The 22471-nt window shown below is 47.9% G+C and overlaps 1 protein-coding gene across 1 annotated transcript in view; it reads left to right on the top strand.

Annotated features, from left to right (window-relative positions):
- Nucleotides 1-22471, top strand: part of map7d1a (MAP7 domain containing 1a) — a 178416-nt gene that overhangs the window by 109492 nt on the left and 46453 nt on the right. Inside the window, 3 exon segments of the mRNA XM_055656091.1 lie at nt 8091-8159; nt 17291-17454; nt 21228-21342. Of these exon segments, the coding sequence (XP_055512066.1) occupies nt 8091-8159; nt 17291-17454; nt 21228-21342 (348 nt within the window).

Genomic DNA, 22471 nt, shown 5'->3' with positions numbered 1-22471 from the left:
ACTGGCAACGTTTTGGGTCGGGGCCCTTCTCCAGATTGTTTGCATTAGGGGGGAGAAAGCTGGTAAAGAGAGGTGGGCGTGGGGCAAGGTCTGGCAAGTGATAGGTGGATACAAGGGTAAGAGGGTTGGATATTCAGAGATGATTTTCTCAATGGTTACATTTTCTCAGCACCCAAGCTCAAATGTTTCCAGAAATGTCTGACCCGAAATGTTGTCTGCCCATTCCTGCCGCAGATGCTGCCTGGTCCGCTGAGTTGCTCCAGCACTTTGTGTTTTGCTCAAGATTCCAGCATCTGCAGTTCCTTTTGTCTCCATTAAATCCTTGTCCTCATTTAGAACATAGATGAGAGTATAGAGCAAGAACAGGCCCATCAGCCCACATTATCTATAGGAACAGTTCATCTTTCTGCATCGTAAACTCTGTGCCCATAATGGATTCTCTTTTCCCCATCTCTCCTTCCTCCGTCTCCCACTCCCGTCTTATCCTCTCAACTGTCACCCATTCCTCTCTGTCACCCCACACCCTCTCCCTTGATTCCTCTTCTTTTTGCTGTTGCTCTTCCTTTCAAACCCACTCTTGCCTTTCCGTTTATGCCGGCAGAGGGTATAAAGGAAATTAGAAATGTTGGGTAGTAACATCACAAAAAAACAAATCAAGGGTTATGGAGAGAAGGGAGGGGAAAGGGGTTCAGATGGAGAGATAGATCAGCCATGATGGAATGGCGCAGTAGACTTGATGGGCCGAATGGCCTAATTGTGCTCTTATCACTTATGACCTTATAAAAAATATGTTTTTATAAGTAAGCAAGAATAGGAGCGGACGGAGCAAGAAAAGTGAGTGGCCTTTTAGATAACGGAATGCAATGAGTGGAGGGGGTGTGTGCTCCTGGACAAATACTTGGCTTCCCTCTTCTCAGAAAGGCATGATACTTTCATTGTGTTTAAAGAAAAGATGTGTACAATGTATTTGGAGCATTGCGTGCAATTTGGAGTATTGTGTGCAGTTCTGAATGCCCCATTACTGGAAGAATGTGGAGAGTGCAGAGGAGGTGTGCCCGGTCACTGCCAATTTGTGGGTATTAGCTACAGGGGGAAACTGCACAAACACGGATCGTTTTCTCTGTAACACCGGAGGTTGAGTGGGGATCTGATAGATGTATCTAAAATTACAAGAGGCGTTGATAGGCCTGACAGTCAGAACCTCGTTCCCAGGCTCAAAGTGTCAAAGAGGGCCTAGCTTTGTGAGAGGGACAAAATGTAAAAGAAATTTGGGGTACAAGTTTTGTTTTAGACTGAGTGCCCGGATTGCACGATCAGATAAGACAGGGGCTTGAGGCTTTTACAAAGGCACATGGATATGGAGAGACATAGAAATTGTGAAGATTAGTTGAACATCCTTGATAGGAGTCGAGGAGACAAGACTGGGTGAGGAAGGTGAGGGGCACCATTTTCTTACAGGGGTAGGCGGGACAGAGAGGCATCTTAGGTTAGTTTACTATTTTCACGAGTACCGAGTTACAGTGAAAAGCTTTTTTTGTTGTGTGCTATCCAGTCAACGAGAAGACTATACATGATTGCAATCCAGCCGTCCACAGTGTACAGATCCAGGATAAAGGGTGTATTATTGAGTGCAAGATGAAATCTGATTAAAAAAATGTCTCCAATGAGGTAGATGGGAGGTTAAGACCGCATTCTAGCTGGTTGGAAGCTTGGAAGAAACTGTCCCTGAAACTGTAAGTGTGCAATTCAAACTTCTGTATCTCTTGCCTGATGGGAGAAGGGAGAGGGGAGAAGAGACTGGTCCTTGATGATGCTGCTGGCCTTGCCGAGGCAGCGTGAGGTGTAAACGGAGTCAATGTAACGGAGGTTGGTTTGTGCGATGGTCAGGGCTACGTCCACAATTCTCTGCAATTTCTTGCAGTCTTGGATGGAGCTGTTCCTGAACAATGCTGTGATGCATCCGGATAAAATGCTTTCCATGGTGCATCCGTAGATATTGGTGAGTGTTGTTGGGAACATGCCGAACTTCCAAGAAAGTGGAGACGTTGGTGAGCTTTCTTGGCATTTATTGTGAAAGATCAGGTTCTGATGAGTAGATTCTGGAACAAACTCTATTTCCTTCTTAAAATCTTTCGCCCCTTATGATGTTGATGGAGGCTTGAGGAAGACATTGGAAGAGCTGCCCTCTGGGGGGGGGGGGGGGGGGGGGGGGTGCTGGCAAGTGATAGGTGGATACAGGTGAGAGGTTAGGAAGCTGCATCATGCAGATCAGAGGAATTGGTTCCCTCATGGGAGAGATGCTTGAGTCTGTTTTGGTCTCTGAACATCATTGCAGTGTGCTGCCTTAACATCACCCTGTATCTGATGCCAAGCCTCAAAGCCTGCACAGCATGTTAACTGGCCCAGCCCCCTCCCCCTCCCTGTCTCTGTCACCTCCCCCACCCCCTCTCCTCCCCGTCGCCTCCCTGACCCCCTCCACCCTCCCTCGCCCAACCCACCCCTCCCTATCCCCTCCCTCTCCCTCTCCGTTGCTTCTCCCACCCCTTCTCCTTGCCACCCCCACCCTCGTCCCACCCAGAAGAAAAAAGTATGCGACAAAAAGGATTGAAGAGTTGTGAATTGTGAGACTAGAGGAAGGATTGTAGGTGCAGGGGGAGGGGAGAAATAGGTGCAAGTCCAGGAGGCACAAGGGAAGGAGAGAGGAGGGAGAGGGGAGAAAGAGGTAGGGGTGGGGGAAAAAGGGGGAGGGTTGTTACGTTACCTAAAATTGGAGAATTCAATGTTCATACTGTTGGGTTGTAAGCTACCCAAGCAAAATTCGAGGTGCTGTCCCTCTAGTTTGCATGTGGCCTCACTCTAGCGTGTATGACCTCTCCTGGGCCTAGCACATACATGACCTGGCCTGGCCCAGCACATGAATGCAATCACCAGTCCCTCTACTATCTATAAAGAGATTTGGTACGTCACTGAATACTCTTAAAAGAAACTTCTACAGATGCACTGTAGAAAGTATCCTGACTGGTTGTATCGTGGCCTGGTACAATAATTCCAACACATAGGAATGCAAGGAGTTGCAGAGTGTGGTGGATCCACCATTGGCACAGCCTCCTACACCATCAAAAGCATCTACATGAGGATGTCTACAGAAGATGGCATCTATCATCTAAGGTCCCACCATCTGGGCCATGCCCTCTTTTTGCTCCCAGCAGTACGGATGCCTGAACTCCCACACCACCAGGCTCAGGAACAGCTCCTTTCCTGAACAATCAGGTTCCCATCACCCAGCCCTTCCCTCCAGAGATGCTGCCTGTCCCACTGAGTTACTCCAGCTTTTTGCGTGTATAATATTGACATTGTTCAGCTTGGCCTTGTCCTTGCCGCTGCATCCGACCGCCCTGGGTTTAATCTCACTGTCGACTCTGGAGCCGCCTCTCTGAACTGACACTCAAGAACAATACAGTTGTGAACTCCATCATATCCTGAATGAGCACTTTAACCCATTCTATGTGTGTCGGCCAATATCCCTTTCTGTGTAAGATCGACACAAAATGCTGGAGTAACTCAATGGATCAGGCAGCATCTCTGGAGAAAATGGATGTAAGGAGTAAGGAGGTTTGAAGGATTTCATATCCAATTCTATTCCTCGGTATTAAAATAAAAGAACATAGAACAGTCCAGGAGAGGAGCAGGCCCTTCGATCCACAATGACTGCAGAATGTGATGCCTTTAAACAAATCTCCTCTGCTTGCTATTGATCCACATCATTCCAATCCCTGCATATCCATGTGCCTATCCAAAATCTTCCTAAACACCGCTATCACATCTGCCTCCACCACCGCCCCAGGCAGTACGTTCCAGGCACACGCCACCCTCTGTATTAAAAAATAAATGCACTGGACATCTTTTTTTAAACTTTACCCTTCGCACCATGAAGTACTGGACATTTCTACCTGGGAGAAACGTTCTGACTGACTACCTTATCAACATGGCTGCCAACATTGGGTGAGAGTTGGGAGTGAGAAATTGCAAGAGACCAAGCCCGAGGGAGTGTAGCGAGGAGAGTGTCCCCCTCCCATTGGTACGGAACATTTGCATTTTTCAGCTTGAAATTGTGCAATATGGTGCATACTGTAGCGAGTCTTTAAAATTACACTTGAATGCAATATATATGCTTTAAATTGGATTGGAACGTTTTTGAAAGGGGGGAGGCTGTGCGATCACTGATCACTGGCCTTGGGGGGTACCCGATGAGGGAGTGGAGCAACCGAGTGGGGAGAGGGTGTGGAAGAAGGGTGTCCCCCCTCCCAGTGTAGGAACTTTTTGAAATTTGATGTATTAAAATCATGTTTTAGTGCACTGTAGAAGTATGATTTCAATGTTTTTAGTATGAAGTATTTTTAAGAGGTAACTTTTTAAGGGGTAACTTTATCCACACAAAGGGTGATGGGTGTATGGAACAAGCTGCCAGAGGAGGTAGTTGAGGCAGGGACCATCCCAACATTTAAGAAAAAGTTAGACTGATACATGGATAGGACAGGTTTGGAGGTATGGACCAAAAGCAGGTAGCGTAGCTGGGGGACATGTTGGCGGGTGTGGGCAAGTTGCGCCGAAGGGCCTGTTTTCACACTGTATCATTCTATGACTACATTATACCTCCACCATGCATGAATGCTTCAAAATCAAGTGATCGAGTTTTATTGCCATATACTCAAGCATAGAAACATAGAAAATAGGTGCAGGAATAGGCCATCGGCCCTTCGAGCCAGCACTGCCATTCAATATGATCATGGCTATTCATCTAAAATCAGTACCTCTTTCCTGTTTTTTCCCCCATATCCCTTGATGTCGTTAGCCCCAAGAACTAAATGTAACTCTCTCTTGAAAACATCCAGTGAATTGGCCTGCACTGCCCTCTGTGGCAGAGAATTCCACAGATTCACAACTCTCTGCGTGAAGAAAGTTTGTTCTCATCTCAGTCCTAACTGGCCCCCCCTTTATTCTTAAACTGTGACCCATGGTTCTGAGCGCCCCCAACATCGGGAACATTTTTCCTGCAGTTACAGTAAGTGAAAATCTAGCAGGCAAGCAGGATGCTTTCACCAACCACCCCCATTTGAAGTCCACTATCTTCCACCGTATCTACCCAGTGCTTGGTACTTACTTCCAGCAGCCACTGGTTGTCCCCCAGGATGCACCGAGCCGCAGCCTGATCCATGCCGGTCACCTGGGCAAATTCGGCACAGAGACTCTCACGGCAGCAGCGCAACGCTTCGACGCCTCTGACGGCCCGGGACTCTTGCACTGAGGCTGCTCCATGGCCGGAGCTGCAGTGAGCGACTCGCCGGCCCGGAAAACACTCTCCAGCCCCGCTCCCCGGTGGCAGCCCTGTTATCGATGTCACTTATTACTTTATACACTTCAATCAGGTCTCCCCTCAACCTCTGACGTTCCAGAGAAGGCAATCCTAGTTTGGAGGATTGTTCACCCGAAACGCCGCCCATTCCTTCTCTCCAGAGACACTGCCTGTCCCGCTGAGTTACCCTGGAATTTTGTGTCAGTCCTGGTTTGTACAACCTTTCCTTTTACCTGTACCCTCCAATCTAGGAAGCATTCTGATAAACGTCTCCTGCACCCTCTCCAAAGCCTCCACACCCCTCTGTAATAAGGCAACCAGAAATGTGCACAAATATATATATATATATATATATATATATATAAGGCCTTTTCTTGTCGGCAGATTCCAAAGCTATTTCATTATGGATTCGGGTAACAGAATGTTATCCAGTTTCAGGATGTGAACTCAAAATCTCTGTTTCTTGTGCTTTCAAAGACAAACCTATTGAGCTATTTTGGTGACCAAATAGTAAATAGGCTCTTCCTGCCGTACCTAGCCCAGTTCCGATCTATTAAAACCATTCTTTGCAGAGGGGGGATGTGTTTCCTGGAATCTAGAGCCAAGTTGTCTACGTGATCTGTGTCTCGGTTTAATTGGGACGAGAAGGGTGGGCGAAGCTGTGCAAGTCCCAGTCACTCGTAGTAATGTTCATAAGGTCATGTTCATAAATGATTGCAGCAGAATTAGGCCGTTTGGCCCATCAAGTCTAATCAGCCATTCAATTATGGCTGATCTATCTCTCCTTCCTAACCCCATGTCTCTGACACATGTTGTTTGTGCCTCTCGGCAGCTTTTTAAATGGACCCTGTGCTGCCCTCTTTCTAAAGCTTGACTATCACCTCACTGCCCACCTCTTCCACCGTTAAAAATATGACATTGCCAGCTCCCTCGACTTTCTTCCATGGACTTTTGATTTAGCTTTACTCCTGACCTGAGTCGGGTGAATTAAATAACCCGGAGTACAACACCAGATGTCCGTGATGTTAATAATCCATATTAGACTCCTCTTTTTAACTCTTTTCTTGTTTAGTGTAGAGATACAGCAGGAAAACAGACCCTTCGACCCACCGAGTCCATTGATCACCCAACCAGCTCCCATCCAGCAGTAGATACAGAAGCTTGAAAGCACACACCACCTTACAAGAACAGCTTCTTCCCCTCTGTTTTCAAGCTTCTGAACGTTCCTTCAATTAGCTAGGGTGCTGTCCGATTCACCTCTACCCAATTACGGGCATTGTACGATTTTTCTAGAACTGTTGCGTTACAAAGCTGAGAATGATATTCTACACTCTAGTATCCTGGTCTTCACTTTACCTGTTGTACTTGAGTTTGGCTTAATTGTATTCATGTATATTTATCTGATCTAATTGCAGAGCACGCAATACAAAAGCTTTTCACCGCATCTCAGTGAAATTAGAGATTGGATTAGATTAGAAATTTGGCGTAAAACAAAACATTCATTGTGTGTAGACAAAAGTGCTGGAGAAACTCAGCGGGTCCGGCAGCATCTATGGAGCGAAGGAAATAGGCAACGTTTCGTGCCGAAACGTTGCCTATTTCCTTCGCTCCATAGATGCTGCCGCACCCGCTGAATTTCTCCAGCACTTTTGTCTACCTTTGATTACTGAAGGTTTGGTGTCAAATATGGGGTGATTCATACCATTTAGAAATTGTAAAAATTACTTTTTAAAAGTTAAATTGGAAACATTAATTTCACTTGTACATTACTTGCAAGTGAGAATAATCGACCAATGCCAATAATAACGGAACATCCCCCACTTCTGGGGTCAGATTCTCTGGGATGCAGCGAGACTTGATGGGGAAGAGGGGAAGAGGCTGATCGCCAAGTCTCCAGCACTCTGGATGAGGAGCAGTGGGAAGGGGTATCATCTTCATTCTGACTCAGTCTTTGACTGGAGAGGTGAAAGGTGAAGCAGTCGGCCCTGGGTGCTTTGTTATTTAGCATTCCCTTGGTCCAACTCTTTTCCTGCAACCAGACACAGTGATGCAGCTGGTAGAGCCGCTGTCTGGCAGCGCCAGAGTCCCAGGTTCGATCCTGACCTCGGGCGTTGTCGGTGTGCAGTTTGCAGGTTCTCCCTGTGACTGTGTGGGGTTTCTCCGGTTTCCTCCCACATCTGAAAGACGTACAGGTTAGTAGGTTAATTGGCTTCTGTAAAATTGCCCCTAGCGTGAAGGAAGTGGAAGCTCTCTGGGTGAAAACGTTTTTTCTCACCTCAGTCTTAAATGGGAGGCCATTTAAGACTGAGGTGAGAAAAACCTTTTTCACCCAGACAGTTGTGAATTTGTGGAATTCCCTGCCACAGAAGGCAGTGGAGGCCAAATCACTGGATGGATTTAAGAGAGAGTTAGATAGAGTTCTAGGGGGCTAATGGAATCAAGGGATATGGGAAGAAGGCAGGCACGGGTTATTGATTGGGGACGATCAGTCATGATCACAATGAATGGCGGTGCTGGCTCGAAGGGCCGAATGGCCTCCTCCGGCACCTATTTTCTATGTTTCTATGAAAGTGGGATAACATAGAACTAGTGAGCAGGTGATTGATGGTCGGTGTGGGCTGAGGGCCTGTTCCCATGCTGTATCTTTCAACTAATCCAATCTTCTCAGCTGCTAGCTACCAGCCACTTCAGTCATACAAGGGGCTGCTGTAAATGGTCTCACTTGTTCTGCTTTCAGATGCGTTGAAGGTGGAGGAGAGACTACGACTTGCGAGAGAGCGCCGGGACGAACGGGCAAAAACTCTCGGTAAGAATCGGAATCTGAAAGCATTTCCCTTTCATCCGCTCCATCAGAAGTAAAGAGAGATTTACTCGAACAGACTCTCAGCGTTGAGATCATCATGAGCTTGAATGGGTTAATTTTTTACATTCTGTTATCCTTTAAGGGCCTGTCCCACTAGGGAGTCATTTGCACGTCATTTACTCAACATCATTTACGCGTCATGCATGTGGCGAGCGAAGATTTTGTGAATCCCAAAATCCTGGGGCACTGCGTGCGTGCATCGCTGCCTATGTCACCACGCACCATGCGCGCGTAATGCACGTCATACCCAAGTGGGACAGGCCCTTTAGGCATTTGGGGAGTGACATAGTCGCATATTTAATAGATTCATGTGGGGAGTTTTGCAAGTTCTCCCCATGACTGCAGGAAGTGATGATGTATAAGGATAGAAATTGTTTGAGTAACTCAGCGGGTCAGGCAGCATCTCTGGAGAACATAGATAGGTGCCATTTCTCATTGTGACCCTTCTTCAGACTGATTGTGATGAAGGGGGGGGGGGGGGAATGAATAAGGGTCCTGACCCAAAACGTCATCTATCCATATTTCCAGAGATGGTGCAGGTACAGCAGGCAGTGAAGAAAGCTAATGGCATGTTAGCCTTAATTGTGAGAGGATTTGAGTATAGGAGCAAGGGGGTCCTACTGCAGTTGTACAGGACTCTGGTGAGACTGCACCTGTAGTATTGTGTGCAGTTTTGGTCTCCTAATTTGAGGAAGGACTTTATTGCTATTGAGGGAGTGCAGCGTAGGTTCACCAGGTTAAATCCCAGAATGGCGGGACTAACATCTGATGAAAGAATGGGTCGACTGAGCTTGTATTCACTGGAATTGAGAAGATGAGGGGGGATCTTATAGAAACGTAAAAAAATCTTAAGGGATTAGAAAGGCTAGATGCAGGACAAATGTTCCTGATGTTGGGGGAGTCCAGTACTAGGGGTCACAGTTTAAGAATAAGGGATAGGCCATTTAGGACTGAGATGAGGAAAAACTTTTTCACCCAGAGAGTTGTGAATCTGTGGGAATTCTCTGCCACAGAAGGCAGTGGAGGTCAATTCATTGGATGTTAGATAGTTAGATATAGCTCTTAGGGCTAACAGAATCGAGGGATATGGGGAAAAAGCAGGAACGAGGTACTGATTTTGGATGATCATATTGAATGGCGGTGCAGGCTCGAAGGGCCGAATGGCCATCTCCTGCACCTATTTTCTATGTTTTTATGTTTCTTTATGCCGGAGTCGCTGAGATACTCCTGCACTTTATGTCCATCAAATGGTAGCAGGTAGTAAATGCACTGAAGACAGATACGGGGTAAGAGAGAGGTGGGGGAAGGAAAGAGTTACAAACTCTACTCTGCAGAAATGTACGCTGCACGAGGAAAAGGTTTGCACTAATTAGGGAAGGGAATAAACATTGGTATGCCAGAAAGAATAAATATCAAGAATGATATAATGTGGAGACCATTTGATCTTCAAAGAGGCGAGGATGCTGATGGGATTACTGGAGGAGGAGGAAGTGAAGAAGGTTCCCATTTTTTAAGCAAAACACAGTTTTGCACGACCCCATGAACCTTTGCCTTCTTGCCACACAACTTACCACCCAACTCCAAATGTCTTGCACAGTTCAATGTGTGAATATTATATCGGCATGGCAGACAGCAGGCAGTACTTTGTGAATTGCTAACTCGATTTCCATCAGTGGGCAAACGCAGAATAATTGTAAAATGCATTTTCATTATCAATGAAGCAACTTCCAAGGGGCCTCTGAGCAAGCGATTAGATTAGTAGATGGTGAATGAACTTTGAATAAAGTTCTTCATGGGTCGTGGGGACACTGCATTATGTTCTTAACGCAAGTTTGTCAGTGTTCCCGCTGTAGGGACAAGGATCCCCTTCCCATTCCCAGACTGAGCTTTCTGTCCTGGGCCTCCTCCATGGGCACTGTTCCAGAGTGAGGCCACACGCAAGCTGGAGGAACAGCTCGTCATATTCCGCTTGGGTAGCCAACATCCCAATGGTATGAAGAATGAATTCTCCAATTTCATGGGTTATACTCCCCCTACCTCCTGTGTCCCTCCCATCCATCCCTGTGTGCATGCATTTCCCTCACTATCCTGACCCTTTGCTGCCCCTCCCCATCTATATCTCTCCCTCTGGCTTTAAGGGCCTGTCCCACTTTCACCACCTAATTCACAACCTTTTTTACTCGTGGACATTTTTCATCAGGCTAGAAAAAACGTCCCCGACCTACTTGATGCCACGAGTACCTACGACTAGCATCACGGCCTGCTACGACCCACCTACGACCAAAGATCCTATAGCGGAGCAAGATAGACCACTCCTGCTAAATGTAATGGGCTGACGTGTAGTACGCAACGGAACGGAACGTGGGCCTTTATTTCATCCATTTCCGTAACCGGACCCGACCCGACTCGCAGTGTAATCAACGTTGCGGGGGAACAGTTTGTGTTAATAAATTAAAATTTTGAAAATGGGGATAAGATTTTTACCAAATAACTTTTATTTTTACGAGGATTTTTCCGTAACCGGCTTCCGTCTCCGCACTAGTATCCTGTGGGATCTTTGGCGCGGAGACGGAAGCCGGTTACGGAAATGGGGCCGAAAATTACCCATGAATCTGCCCATGACCGTACTACATCTTTTTCGTTGAGTGGACGATCTTGATCGCTAGAGGATCTTTGCCTACGACCATCTACGACCTCATGAAGACCATGCTGCGAGTACGAGTCAAGGGCAAACTCGGCAGAGGTCGTGAATTAGGTCTTGAAAGTGGGACAGGCCCTTTACATTTCACTCTGCTTCCCTCATTAACTGACACCCTCTTGGCTCCTTTTCATCTCTAACCTTGGTCACTGACTCCACCCATCGGACAATCAACCCCCTCCCCCCCCCACCTGTATCGACTTATCACTTGCCAGGCTTTTTCCCGACCCCACCACTCATTTCCAGCCCTCTCACCCCGACTGCGATCAGTCTGAAGAAGGGTCCCGACTCAAAACGTCACAGAAGATGCCTGAGTGGCTGAGTTCCTCCAGCACTCAGTGATTTGCGCAAGACTCCAGCATCTGCAGCTCCTTGAGTCCACAAGGATTAGTCTCTGCCAGGGTGGGAGATTGCAACCTTCACGTGGTCCGTCCTGTTTCGACAAATGCAATCAACCCGGCGTGCACAATCAAATAAGATCAAATAGAACAAGTTGCCCTACAACTTTAGGCTGTGCACGCCATGCACAAGAAGAAGTCTCTGACCCACCCAGCCTACTGAGCGAGTGGCATTTCACAAAGCACAGCATTCACTCTCACCGTGGCACCACAGAAAATAAAGCTTCAGTAGTTGTGAAGAATGGGTCAAGAAGCAAGGAAGATGCAGCCAACTGAACGATTCATAGATAGAAACAGCATGAAAACAAGCCCTTGTTTAAGACGGAACTGCAGATGCTGGAAAATCGAAGGTAGGCAAAAATGCTGGAGAAACCCAGCGGGTGAGGCAGCATCTATGGAGCGAAGGAAATAGGCAACGTTTCATCCCGAAAACAAGTCCATGCTGTCAACTGCCCCTTTATACCAACCCTACACGAGTCCCACTTTTTTAATTCTCCCCACCTTTCCATCAACTCCCACCCTCTGAGACTCTACCACTCACTTACGCAACAGGGGCAGTTTACAGAGGGCAATTAACCAACAATCCCGCACATCCATGGGATGTAGAAGGAAACCGGAGCACACAGAGGAAACCCACAACGTGCAAACTCCACACGGACAGCACCCACGGTCAGAGTGAACCTGGGTGTCTGATGCTGGAGGCAGCAGCTCGAGCAGCGATGCCACCCTCAACCAAAGCTGTAAACATATTTTAAGGAAGATGGTAATGGAAAAGTTGGCAAGATCAAACGGGGAATAAATAAGTCACCAGATCCCCCATTATAATGGTAGGCACAGAGTAAATTTGGACAAGACTCGTGGACAATTGAGGTTGAAAGCAAATTAACTTTAGTGGGTAGTTGAATTATCAGGAGTATATCGTTCTGATGATAATCAAAGATAGCAGGCTGAGCTGGTGATGTATTAGTGTTAGTCTCGTTCCGAATATATTCAGTGACAAACATTCCCTCAGGGAAACTCTCATCCACTTCATTATCAAATACATTCTCTCGACCAATTACCCAAATAATTAAAACTAGTCAACCATTTCTTAACGTTTATTAGGAACATGAAGTTGATTCATTTCCACGGCACATTATACAAACCTTTCAAACATTGGATTCTAAAACTGATCTGAACAACTTTTTGTTGTTGGCCTGGGTTTGAATCAATGTCAAGTTATAAGCAGTTGGCAGACGTGTCCGCATTATAGAGTCATGCACAACTTTGGAATTACCTGCTGGTTCATTTTAGTTTTCGTGGCTGATTTTAAGCCTTGAGTTTCCTGATGTAGGCGCCGAGCCTTTGCCATAGTGTCGGCAATGAGGAGAGGACATTCCCTGGTTCCATAGATTGCCTGATAGTAACCCACTTACATCCTCCCATTCATAATCACAGTGGCACAGCTGGTGGAGCCATTACCTCACAGCACCAGAGACTATGGGCGTGGAGTGTGCACGTTCTCCCCGTGACCACGTGGGTTTCCTCCGGGTGCCCCGGTTTTCACCCACATCCACATACGTGCAGGTTTGTAGATTAATTGGCCTCCGTAAGGTACCCCTAGTGTGTAGGGAGTGGATGAAGAAGTGAGATAACATAGAACTAGTGTGTACTTGTGATCAATGGACTCGTTGGGCCGAAGGGCCTATTTTCATGCTGTAACTCTCAACTAAACTAAACTAAAATAGTTGGCAATGTTATTTCTCTTCCTTTGCCTCCTCCTCCTCCAGCAGTCGGCACCTAAACCTTCTCCACCCTTGAGCTCTCAATAAGAGCTGGGAAATACAGGTTCCCATGACAGTATGAGTCCATTCATCCTCTCAAGCCTGTTCTTTCCTTGAATGATTTGAGAGCTGATCTCAATCTTGACTTCAGGAATAGGCCATTGGTCCAAAACCCAAAATAAAAGGCAGACATCTTTAGCTGACTCCCAGCAGCGAGGGGCCTGTAGACCTCCATCTGCCTGGATATTTCATTGCCAATCCTGGTCTGTTCAGTGTTCTGTCATTGGTTTCCCCAATTGAGGGATAAATCAACAACTTCAGTAAAGTTTAGCACAGCCCCGATGCTTTCTCTCTTGTGACCCTGGCACGATTCCCACAGAAGGGATGATTGGGGTGATGCCATTGCCAGTGCTAGGTTCATCCGCAAAGAAATACGGACCACATTGTCCTGGGCTTTCTCCAGGAGAGCTTGGCCTTGTTCCTGCTGGGTGTCACTGGGAAGCCTCCCGTGTCAGTGAAGTACTTCCCAATGACCCTTACCTCACCCGGTCTCGGCCCTGGCCTAGGCTGGTGACAAGCCTGGTGGAGGTGGTGCTATTGGGTCAGCCAATAACCCCGTCACTGGATGATCACGTCTCCACCATTCCCCCGCGTTCTGCAGTGGAGTGAGTCATCATGACTCGGACGTAAATGCAAATGAGTTGGTTTGTCAGCTGCAGACAAATACCAAGGTTGCTGGAGTTGCAAATTGTGAGAGAGGCTCTCGCAGTATACAGCGGGATATAGATCAGCTGCAGAAACGGGCAAAGAAATGGCAGATGTAGTTTCATGCGAGCATGTGTGAGGTGTTGTACTTTGGGAAGTCGAATGCAAGGGGGAAACGTACCGTTAATGACAAGTCCCTTAACAGCATTAATGTACAGATGGATATTGGGGTTCAAGTCCAGAACCCCGTGAAAATTACATCACAAGTAGATAGAGCATAGAAATGAGGTGCAGGAGAAGGCCATTCGGCCCTTCGAGCCGGCACCGCCATTCAATATGATCATGGCTGATCATCCAAAATCAGTACCCCATTCCTGCTTTCTCCCCATATCCCTTGATTCCGTCAGCCCTAAGAGCTAACTCTAATTCAGTCAAGAAGTAAAGCAGTAAAGAAGGCGTCTGGTGTGTTTCACCGGTCGGGGCGTTGAGTAAAACAGGCAGGAGGTTATGATGCAGCATTAGAGGACTTTGATTAAACCACATTTAGAATATTGTGTACAGTCTGGTCAGTCTAGAACATGAAGGATGTGTAGGCTTTGGAGCGGATACAGAAGAGGTTTACCAGCTTGCTGCCTGGATTAGAGGGTATAGCTGTAAGGAGAGGTTGCACTAACTCTGATTGTTCTCTGGGACTGAGCGCCGGGGACTGAGGGGAAACCTGATTGAAGTATAGAAGATGATGAGAGGTACAGATAGAGTAGACAGTCAGAACCCTTTTCCCAGGTTGGAAGTGTCAAAGACTAGAGGGCATAGCTTTAAGGTGAGCAGGGCAAAGTTTAAAGGAGATGTGTGGGGCAGGTTTGCTTACATGGAGAGCGGTGGGTGCAGGAACGCACTGGCACACAAAGGGTGGTGGTGGAAGCGGATATAATAGTGGTGATTATACTTTAAGATAGGCTTTGAGATAGAAACATAGAAAATAGGTGCAGGAGAAGGCCATTCGGCCCTTCGAGCCAGCACCGCCATTCATTGTGATCATGGCTGATCTTCCCGAATCAATAACCCGTGCCTGCCCTCTCCCCATATCCCTTGATTCCCATAGAGCTCTATCTAACTCTCTCTTAAATCCATGCAGTGATTTGGCCTCCACTGGCAGGGAATTCCATAAATTCACAACTTTCTGGGTGAAAAAGTTTTTTTCTCACCTCAGTCTTAAATGGCCTTCCCTTTATTCTAAGACTGTGGCCCCTGGTTCTGGACTCACCCAACATTGAGACCATTTATCCTGCATCTAGCTTGTCCAGACCTTTTATAATTTTTTATGTTTCTATACGATCCCCCCACATCCTTCTAAACTCCAGTGAAGACAAGCCTAGTCTTTTCAATCTCTCCTCATACGACAGTCCCGCCATCCCAGGGATCAATCTCGTGAACCTACGCTGCACTGCCTCAATCACAAGGATGTCCTTCCTCAAATTAGGAGATCAAAACTGTACACAATACTCCAGATGTGGTCTCACCAGAGCCCTATACAACTGCAGAAGAACCTATTTACTCTGATACTGTATAGGGACATGGATACGCAGGGAATGGAGGGATATGGGTCACAGGAGATTAGGTGAGGAGATTAGTTTAACTGGGCCTCAGGTTGAGCACAGACACTGTGGGCCGAAGGGCCTGTACTGTGCTGTACTGCTCTAGTTCCATGTGATCATTTACTGGGCCTCTCACCATTGAAGTCAGCTCCCACAACATCCAGCCTGTGACATCTGATGCTGGAAGGAGAGCACGAGGTTAGTCCGTGTGAGGATGATTAATGCTTTCACTTCCTCTGCCTCACATTCATCTCCATCGTGCCCTGTAATCTGCGATCCTCACAATCTGAGCAAAGAAGTGACCAGTGTAATGAATACTCCGTACTCACACTTCTCCATTTTACTCTTCCCTCTTGTGCTCCCTGCCTGCCCCCTCCTCCTCCTCCCTCTTCCCCAACTCCTCCTCCCCCTCCTCCTCCTCCTCTTCCTCCCCCTCCCCCAACTCCTCCTCCCCCTCCCTCCCCCCCCCTCCTCCTCCTCCTCCTCCTCCTCCTCCTCCTCCTCCCCTCCTCCTCCTCCTCCTCCTCCTCCCCCTCCTTCTCCCCCCCCCCTCTCCCTCCCCCCCTCCTCCTCCCCCTCCTCCCCCTCCCCCTCCTCCCCTCCCCCTCTCCTCCCCCTCCTCCTCCCCCCCCTCCTCCTCCCCCCCCTCCTCCCCCTCCCCCCCCTCCTCCTCTCCTCCTCCTCCTCCTCCTCCTCCTCCTCCTCCTCCTCCTCCTCCTCCTCCTCCTCCTCCTCCTCCTCCTCCTCCTCCTCCTCCTCTTCATCCTCCTCGTCGTCATCATCCTCCTCGTCTTCCTCCCCCTCCTCCTCCTCCTCCTCCTCCTCCTCCTCCTCCTCCTCCTCCTCCTCCTCCTCCTCTCCCCCTCTTCTTCCTCCTCTCCCCCTCCTCCTCCTCCTCCCCCTCCTCCTCTTCCTCCTCCTCCTCCCCCTCCTCCTCCTCCTCTCCCCCTCCTCCTCCTCTCCTCCTCCCTCCTCCTCCTCCTCCCCCCCTCCTCCTCCTCTCCCCCTCCTCCTCTTCCTCCTCCTCCCCCCTCCTCCTCCTCCCCCTCCTCCTCCCCCTCCCCCCCCCCTCCTCCTCCGTCTCCATCTGCTCCGCCCTTGCCCCCTCCGCATCTGTCTTCCATGGTCTCCGTCTCCCCCCACATCGTATTTTGTTGTTCTATGTCTCCTTCTTGCTTCCCCGTTTGCCCCTTCTCTCTTCTATTTCCCCCTTTCTTCCACACTCTTCGATCCTGCACTCTCTACCTCTCCATCTCCGTCTCTCCTGCTCTTTATCTCCTTCCATCTCTAACCCACCTTTGCTCTCACACGCTGTCTCTCTCACTCTCTCTCTATCTGTGTATCTGTCACTCACTTCCTCTGTTCATTGACCTCTCTCTGTATCTATCTGCTCTTTATCTCAAACTCCCCTCTATCCTCCTCTATTTCTCTCCTTTTCCCCTCTTAATTCTCTCTCTATCTCTTCTTCTCTCTTTCTCCCTCTCTCTCTCTCTCTCTCTCTCTCTCTCTCTATCTCTCTCTCTCTCTATCTCTCTCTCTCTCTCTCTCTCTCTCTCTCTCTGTATCTCTCTCACATTCTCTCTCTCTCTCTCTGTGTCTGTCTCTCTCTCTCTCCCATCTCTCTCTCTCGTTCTCTCTCTCTCTATTTCACTATCCTCTCTTTACTTATCTCTGTCCTCTCTATCACTATGACTGTCCACATCTCTCTGTTCACTTATTTCTGTTCTGTCCCATTCTCCTTGTTCCCCTCTGTATTTCACTCTCTCTCTCCGTCCCCAATCACATTCTATCCCATTCTCATTGTTTCCCTGTCTAATTCATTGCTCTGTCACCTTCTCTCTCTCTCTCTCTCTCTCTCTCTGTTCACCTACCACCTCCTTCTCCTCTATCTCCATGCCCTCTACCAATCTCACAGCCACCAAGAAGTCAATATGGCTGGAGCGGGAAGAAAAGGCCAAGCTGCTCCGAGAGAAGCAGGTGGAAGATCGGAGGAGGAGGCTGGAGGAGCAACGGGTGAAGATTGAGAAGCGGCGAGCACTGCTGGAGGAGCAGCAACGACTAAAGCTTCAGAAAAGCAAGGTGTGTGCCCAGCCGCTACCTCACAGCGCCAGAGCTCCCGGTTCAACCCTGACCTCGGGTGCTGTCTGTGTGGAGTTTGCACGTTCTCCCTGTGACCGGGTGGGTTTTCTCCGGGTGCTCCGGTTTCCTCCCCCATCCCAAAGACGTGCAGGTTTGTCGGTTAATTTACGTCTTGGGTGCAGGTGAGTGGTAGAATCTGGGAGTAATCAATACAAATATGGAGATAATAAACTTAGATTAAATGAGTTCAGAACTCAAAAGTGCTGGAGTAACTCAGCGGGTCAGGCAGCATCTCCGACGGACATGGATAGGCAATGTTTCATGTTGTAACCCTTCTTCCATCTGTAGTTCATTGTGTCTTCAGTTTAGATTCATGTAGGATTAGTGTACATGGGTGGTTGATGGTCAGAATAGACTCTGTGGGCCAAATGTCCTGTTTCCATGCTGCATCTCACTGCCTATCTATCCCAGCTATGCTGCAGGAATGACTAGTTGGGAGGCCAGGTATGGAGGTCAATATGGATTCACTCCTGTCAAGCCTGTGTCAGTCTCTCTGCCTCTACTGATGATCACCCTGTCTGTACCTTGGTGAGGGACACACTTGGCCACCAGGCAAGGACCTCATCAGCTTCCTATTGAGATATGACAGCGACCATTCATAAAACCACTGAGCCTGGTACATGAAGAAACACCAGCCTTGTTGAGATGAGACACAAGGAACTGCAGATGCTGGAGCTTAGAGCAAAACACAACGTGCTGGAGGAACTCAGCAGGTCAGGCAGCATCTGTGAAAAGAATGGACAGCCCATCTTTCAGTTTGGGACTCTTCTTAAGAATCTGAAGCTGAGACGTGGTCTGTCCATTCCCTCCGCAGATGCTGCCTGAGTCATTGAGTTCTTCCAGCACTTTGTGTCTTTTGTCTTTGTGAATATGTCTAATTAGAAATAACTCCTCCACAGCAAAAAAGGTATTGCAATTTATTTTGAACCAGTTTATTTGCTGACAAATAATATATAATATTAGGCATCATTTGATAAGATCCCCTTGATTTTGTTTTCCCTGCTAAAGTGGCTTTGGGAGAGGTCATTATGACATTTGACCAAGCAGCAGGATAAAGCAGAGAATACCGGAATACTCAGCCGGTCAGGCAGCATCTGTGGAGAGAGGAACGTTGAACAACCATGCAGGTGGACAATCTTACATTTAAAATGGCTCCTTCAAATGGCGCACGGTGGCGCAGCAGTGCAGTTGCCGCCTTATTCGCCAGAGACCTGCGTTCAGTCCTGACTGCGGCTGCTGTCTGTTTGGAGTTTGTACGTTCTTCCTGTAACTGCGTGGGTTTTCTCCGGGTGCTCAGGTTTCCTCCCATATTCAAAGATGTACAGGTTTGTAGGTTACTTGGCCGGTAAACATTATAAATTGATCCTAGTGCTGGTCAGCGTGGACTCGGTGGGCTGAAGGGTCAGTTTCCGCACCATATCTCTAAACTAAACTGAATACAAGAAAGGCTGGCTATCTGAAATAGTTGAATTCTATATTGAATCCAAAGGCTGGGCCAAATGGAGATAGAGGATAGATATTCGTCACTCTGCCTTTACATTTAATTCCTATTCTCCCTTTATCTGAGACACTTTGCATTTGGATCTGAATGCATTTCGTTGTCTCTTAAATGCATTTCGTTGTCTCTGTACTGTACACTGACAATGACAATTAAAATTGAATCTGAATCTGAATCTGACTTTGATCTCCCTTTCAACTCTAGCCCTTGTCCAACCATTTGCCCCCCTCACCACAGTGGCGCAGTGGTAGTTGCTACCTTACAGCGCCACAGACACGGGTTCAATCCTGACCTTGGGTGCTGTCTGTGTGGAGATTTACAAACTCCTTGTGACTGTGTGGGTTTCCTCCCGGTGCCCTGGTTTACTCCCACATCCCAAAGACGTGCAGATTTGAAGGTTAATTGGCTTCTGTCAACTGTTCCTAGTGTAGGATATTGTGAGCGGGTGATCGCTGGTCAGTGCAGACTCGATGGGCCGAAGGGCCTGTTTCTATCTCTCCATAAATACTTAATAAATACTGAAAACACCTGTAACCACTTGTCAGACTTTGTCCCACCTCCACCCGGCATCCTGCTTTCTCCCCCTTACTCCAATCGGTCTGCAGAAGGGTCTCGAACCGTCTCGACCTGCATGCAGGTACATCAGGCAGTGAAGAAAACGAATGGCACGTTGGCCTTCATAACAAGAGGAGTTGAGTATAGGAACAAAGAGGTCCTTCTGCAGTTGTATAGGGCCCTAGTGAGACCACACCTGGAGTATTGTGTGCAGTTTTGGTCCCCTAATTTGAGGAAGGACATTCTTGCTTTTGAGGGAGTGCAGCGTAGGTTTACAAGGTTAATTCCCGGGATGACTGGACTGTCGTATGCTGAGAGAATGGAGCAGCTGGGCTTGTATACTCTGGAATTTGGAAGGATGAGGGGGAATCTTATTGAAACATATAAGATCATTAAGGGTTTGGACACGCTAGAGGTAGGAAACATGTTCCTGATCTTGGGGGAGTCCAGAACCAGGGGCCACAGTTTAAGAATAAGGTGTAAGCCATTTAGAATGGAGATGAGGAAACACTTTTCCACACAGTTCGAGGGTTGTGAGTCTGTGGAATTCTCTGCCTTAGAGGGTGGTGGAGGCCGGTTCTCTGGATACTTTCAAGAGAGAGCTAGATAGGACTCACGAATTCTCCCGAGTTTCTCGGAGAATGTCCGTAGCGAGTCCGTAGGGAGCCCGTAGATATCTCGTAGCGGCTCGTAATGCCAGCCGTGGGTACTCGGGGCATCGGGTAAGTCGGGACGTTTTTTCTGCATGTTGAAAAATGTCCACGAGTAAAAAAAATAGCCCCGAATACCTACGGCTGGTATCTCCGAGTTTGAATCAAGGGGAAAACTCGGGAGATTTGTGAGTAACTCGAGGAAAGTGGAACAGGGGCTTTAGTTGCTCTAATGGATGGTTCACTAGATGGGCTAAAGTGCTAGTGAGCTGCTGCATCTCTGACACAACAGTGCAGCATGGTGGCGCAGCAGTAGAATTGCTGGCATATGGCTCCTTACTACTGCCTTACACCCCCATTCCTGGGCACACCCTCGAATTGTGTGCATGTCTGGGCACCCCATTACAGGGTGGAGGCTTTGGAGAGGGTGTAGCAGAGCGTGACCAGAATGCTGTCTAGATTAGAGAGAACTAGCTACTGGGAGACATTGGACAACCTTGGATTGTTTACACTGGAACGCTGTGGGATGAGGGAAGACCTGAGAGGCACAGATAAGGTATTCAGTCAGAACCTTTCTCCAAGGGTCTTCTTCTTATCCACACAAAAGATTAGAAGTTGCTCAGCCCGAGCTGAGTCTGTGTCTGTCTTGTCACCTCTTGTGCGTAGTGGTGGAAACAGGGCCGCAACCCCTTCTCCAAGGGTGAAAATGTCAAATACTTGAGGGCATACTGTAGCTTCAAGGTGAAAGGGGCAAAGTTTAAAGGAGATGTGTGGGGCATGTTACACAGAGGTTGGTGCCTGGAACCTGCTGCCGGGGGTGATGGTGGAGGCAGATATGATAGTGGCGTTTCAGAGACTTTTGGATAGACACATGGATATGCAGGGAACAAGGGATATGGATCACATGCAGGCAGATATGAGTTGATCTTGACATGTTGGTCACTGTCATTGTGGGCCGAGACGGTTCTATGTTTTATGAATCAATCATCTCCCCCATTATGTTCCCGCAGGAGCGTTACGAAGCAGTGGTGCAGAGGTCAACCAAGAGAACCTGGGCAGAAATCCGTCAACAGAGGTGGTCCTGGGCTGGAGCGCTCCCTCACAGCCTGAGTGTGCACAAAGCGAGTGAGTTTATTTAGTGGGGCGTCTAGTCAACACCATCGGCATTGCATGCTTCACTCACGGCTCACTGTTTAAAATCATCTTTCCTGTTGTGATTGCAATAGTTCCAGTGCCTCATCGATTCCAGCTAGCGTATTGAGAGCTGGTTCAGGTGCAAAAGTGTCTTCGTTGTGGCAGTATAGAATTGTCTGTGAATATTTTTGTATGTTTGTGTGTGTATGGTTGTCTGTGTGTGTTCGTGTGTGTCTGTGTACACATGCACGTGTCGGTACGCTTGTGTTTGTGTACGCTTGTGTGTGTGTGTGCACGCGCATGTGCACGTGTGTGTGTGTGTGCGTATGCATGTGTGTACGCTTGTGTGTGTGTATGCTTGTGTGTGCGTGTATGTGCACGTGTGTTTGTGTGTATCTGTGTACACTCTGTGTGTGTGTACGTTGTGTGTGTGTGTGTATGTGTTTACACTCTGTGTGTGTGTATGTGCACGTGTATTTGTGTGTGTGTGTGCGTGTATGTGTGTGTGTGTGTGTGTATGCTTGTGTGTGCGTGTGTTTGTGTGTATGTGTGTGTACACTGTGTGTGTGTGTGTGTGTGTACGCTTGTTTGTGCGTGTATGTGCACGTGTGTTTGTGTGCATGTGTGTGTACACGTGTGTGTGTACGCTTGTGTGTGTGTGTATGTGCACGTGTGTTTGTGTGTATGTGTGTGTGTACACTCTGTGTGTGTGTGTGTGTATGTGCACGTGTGTATGTGTGTGTGTGTGTGTGTGTGTGTGTGTGTGTGTGTGTATATGTGTGTGTGTGTGTGTGTGTGTGTGTGTACACTCTGTGTGTGTGTGTATGTGTGTGTACACTGTGTGTGTGTGTGTGTGTGTGTTTGTGTGTGTATGTGTGTGTGTGTATCTGTGTGTGTGTGTGTGTGTGTGTGTGCACGTGCGTGTGTGTGTGTATGTGTGTGTACACTGTGTGTGTGTGTGTGTATGTGCACGTGTGTTTGTGTGTGCATGCTTGTATTGTGCACACAGTTGGACATTGAGGACTGAGAATTACTTACAACTAATAGAATCAATGTTCTTGTGCGGCTATCCTCCCAAGTTTGGGGAGCTTGGGACTGGAACACTATCCTATTTTCATTC

Source organism: Leucoraja erinacea, chromosome 26 (assembly GCF_028641065.1).
Source record: "Leucoraja erinacea ecotype New England chromosome 26, Leri_hhj_1, whole genome shotgun sequence".
In the NCBI taxonomy this organism is placed as follows: domain Eukaryota; kingdom Metazoa; phylum Chordata; class Chondrichthyes; order Rajiformes; family Rajidae; genus Leucoraja; species Leucoraja erinaceus.
This window is presented reverse-complemented; position numbering and strand designations above follow the sequence as displayed.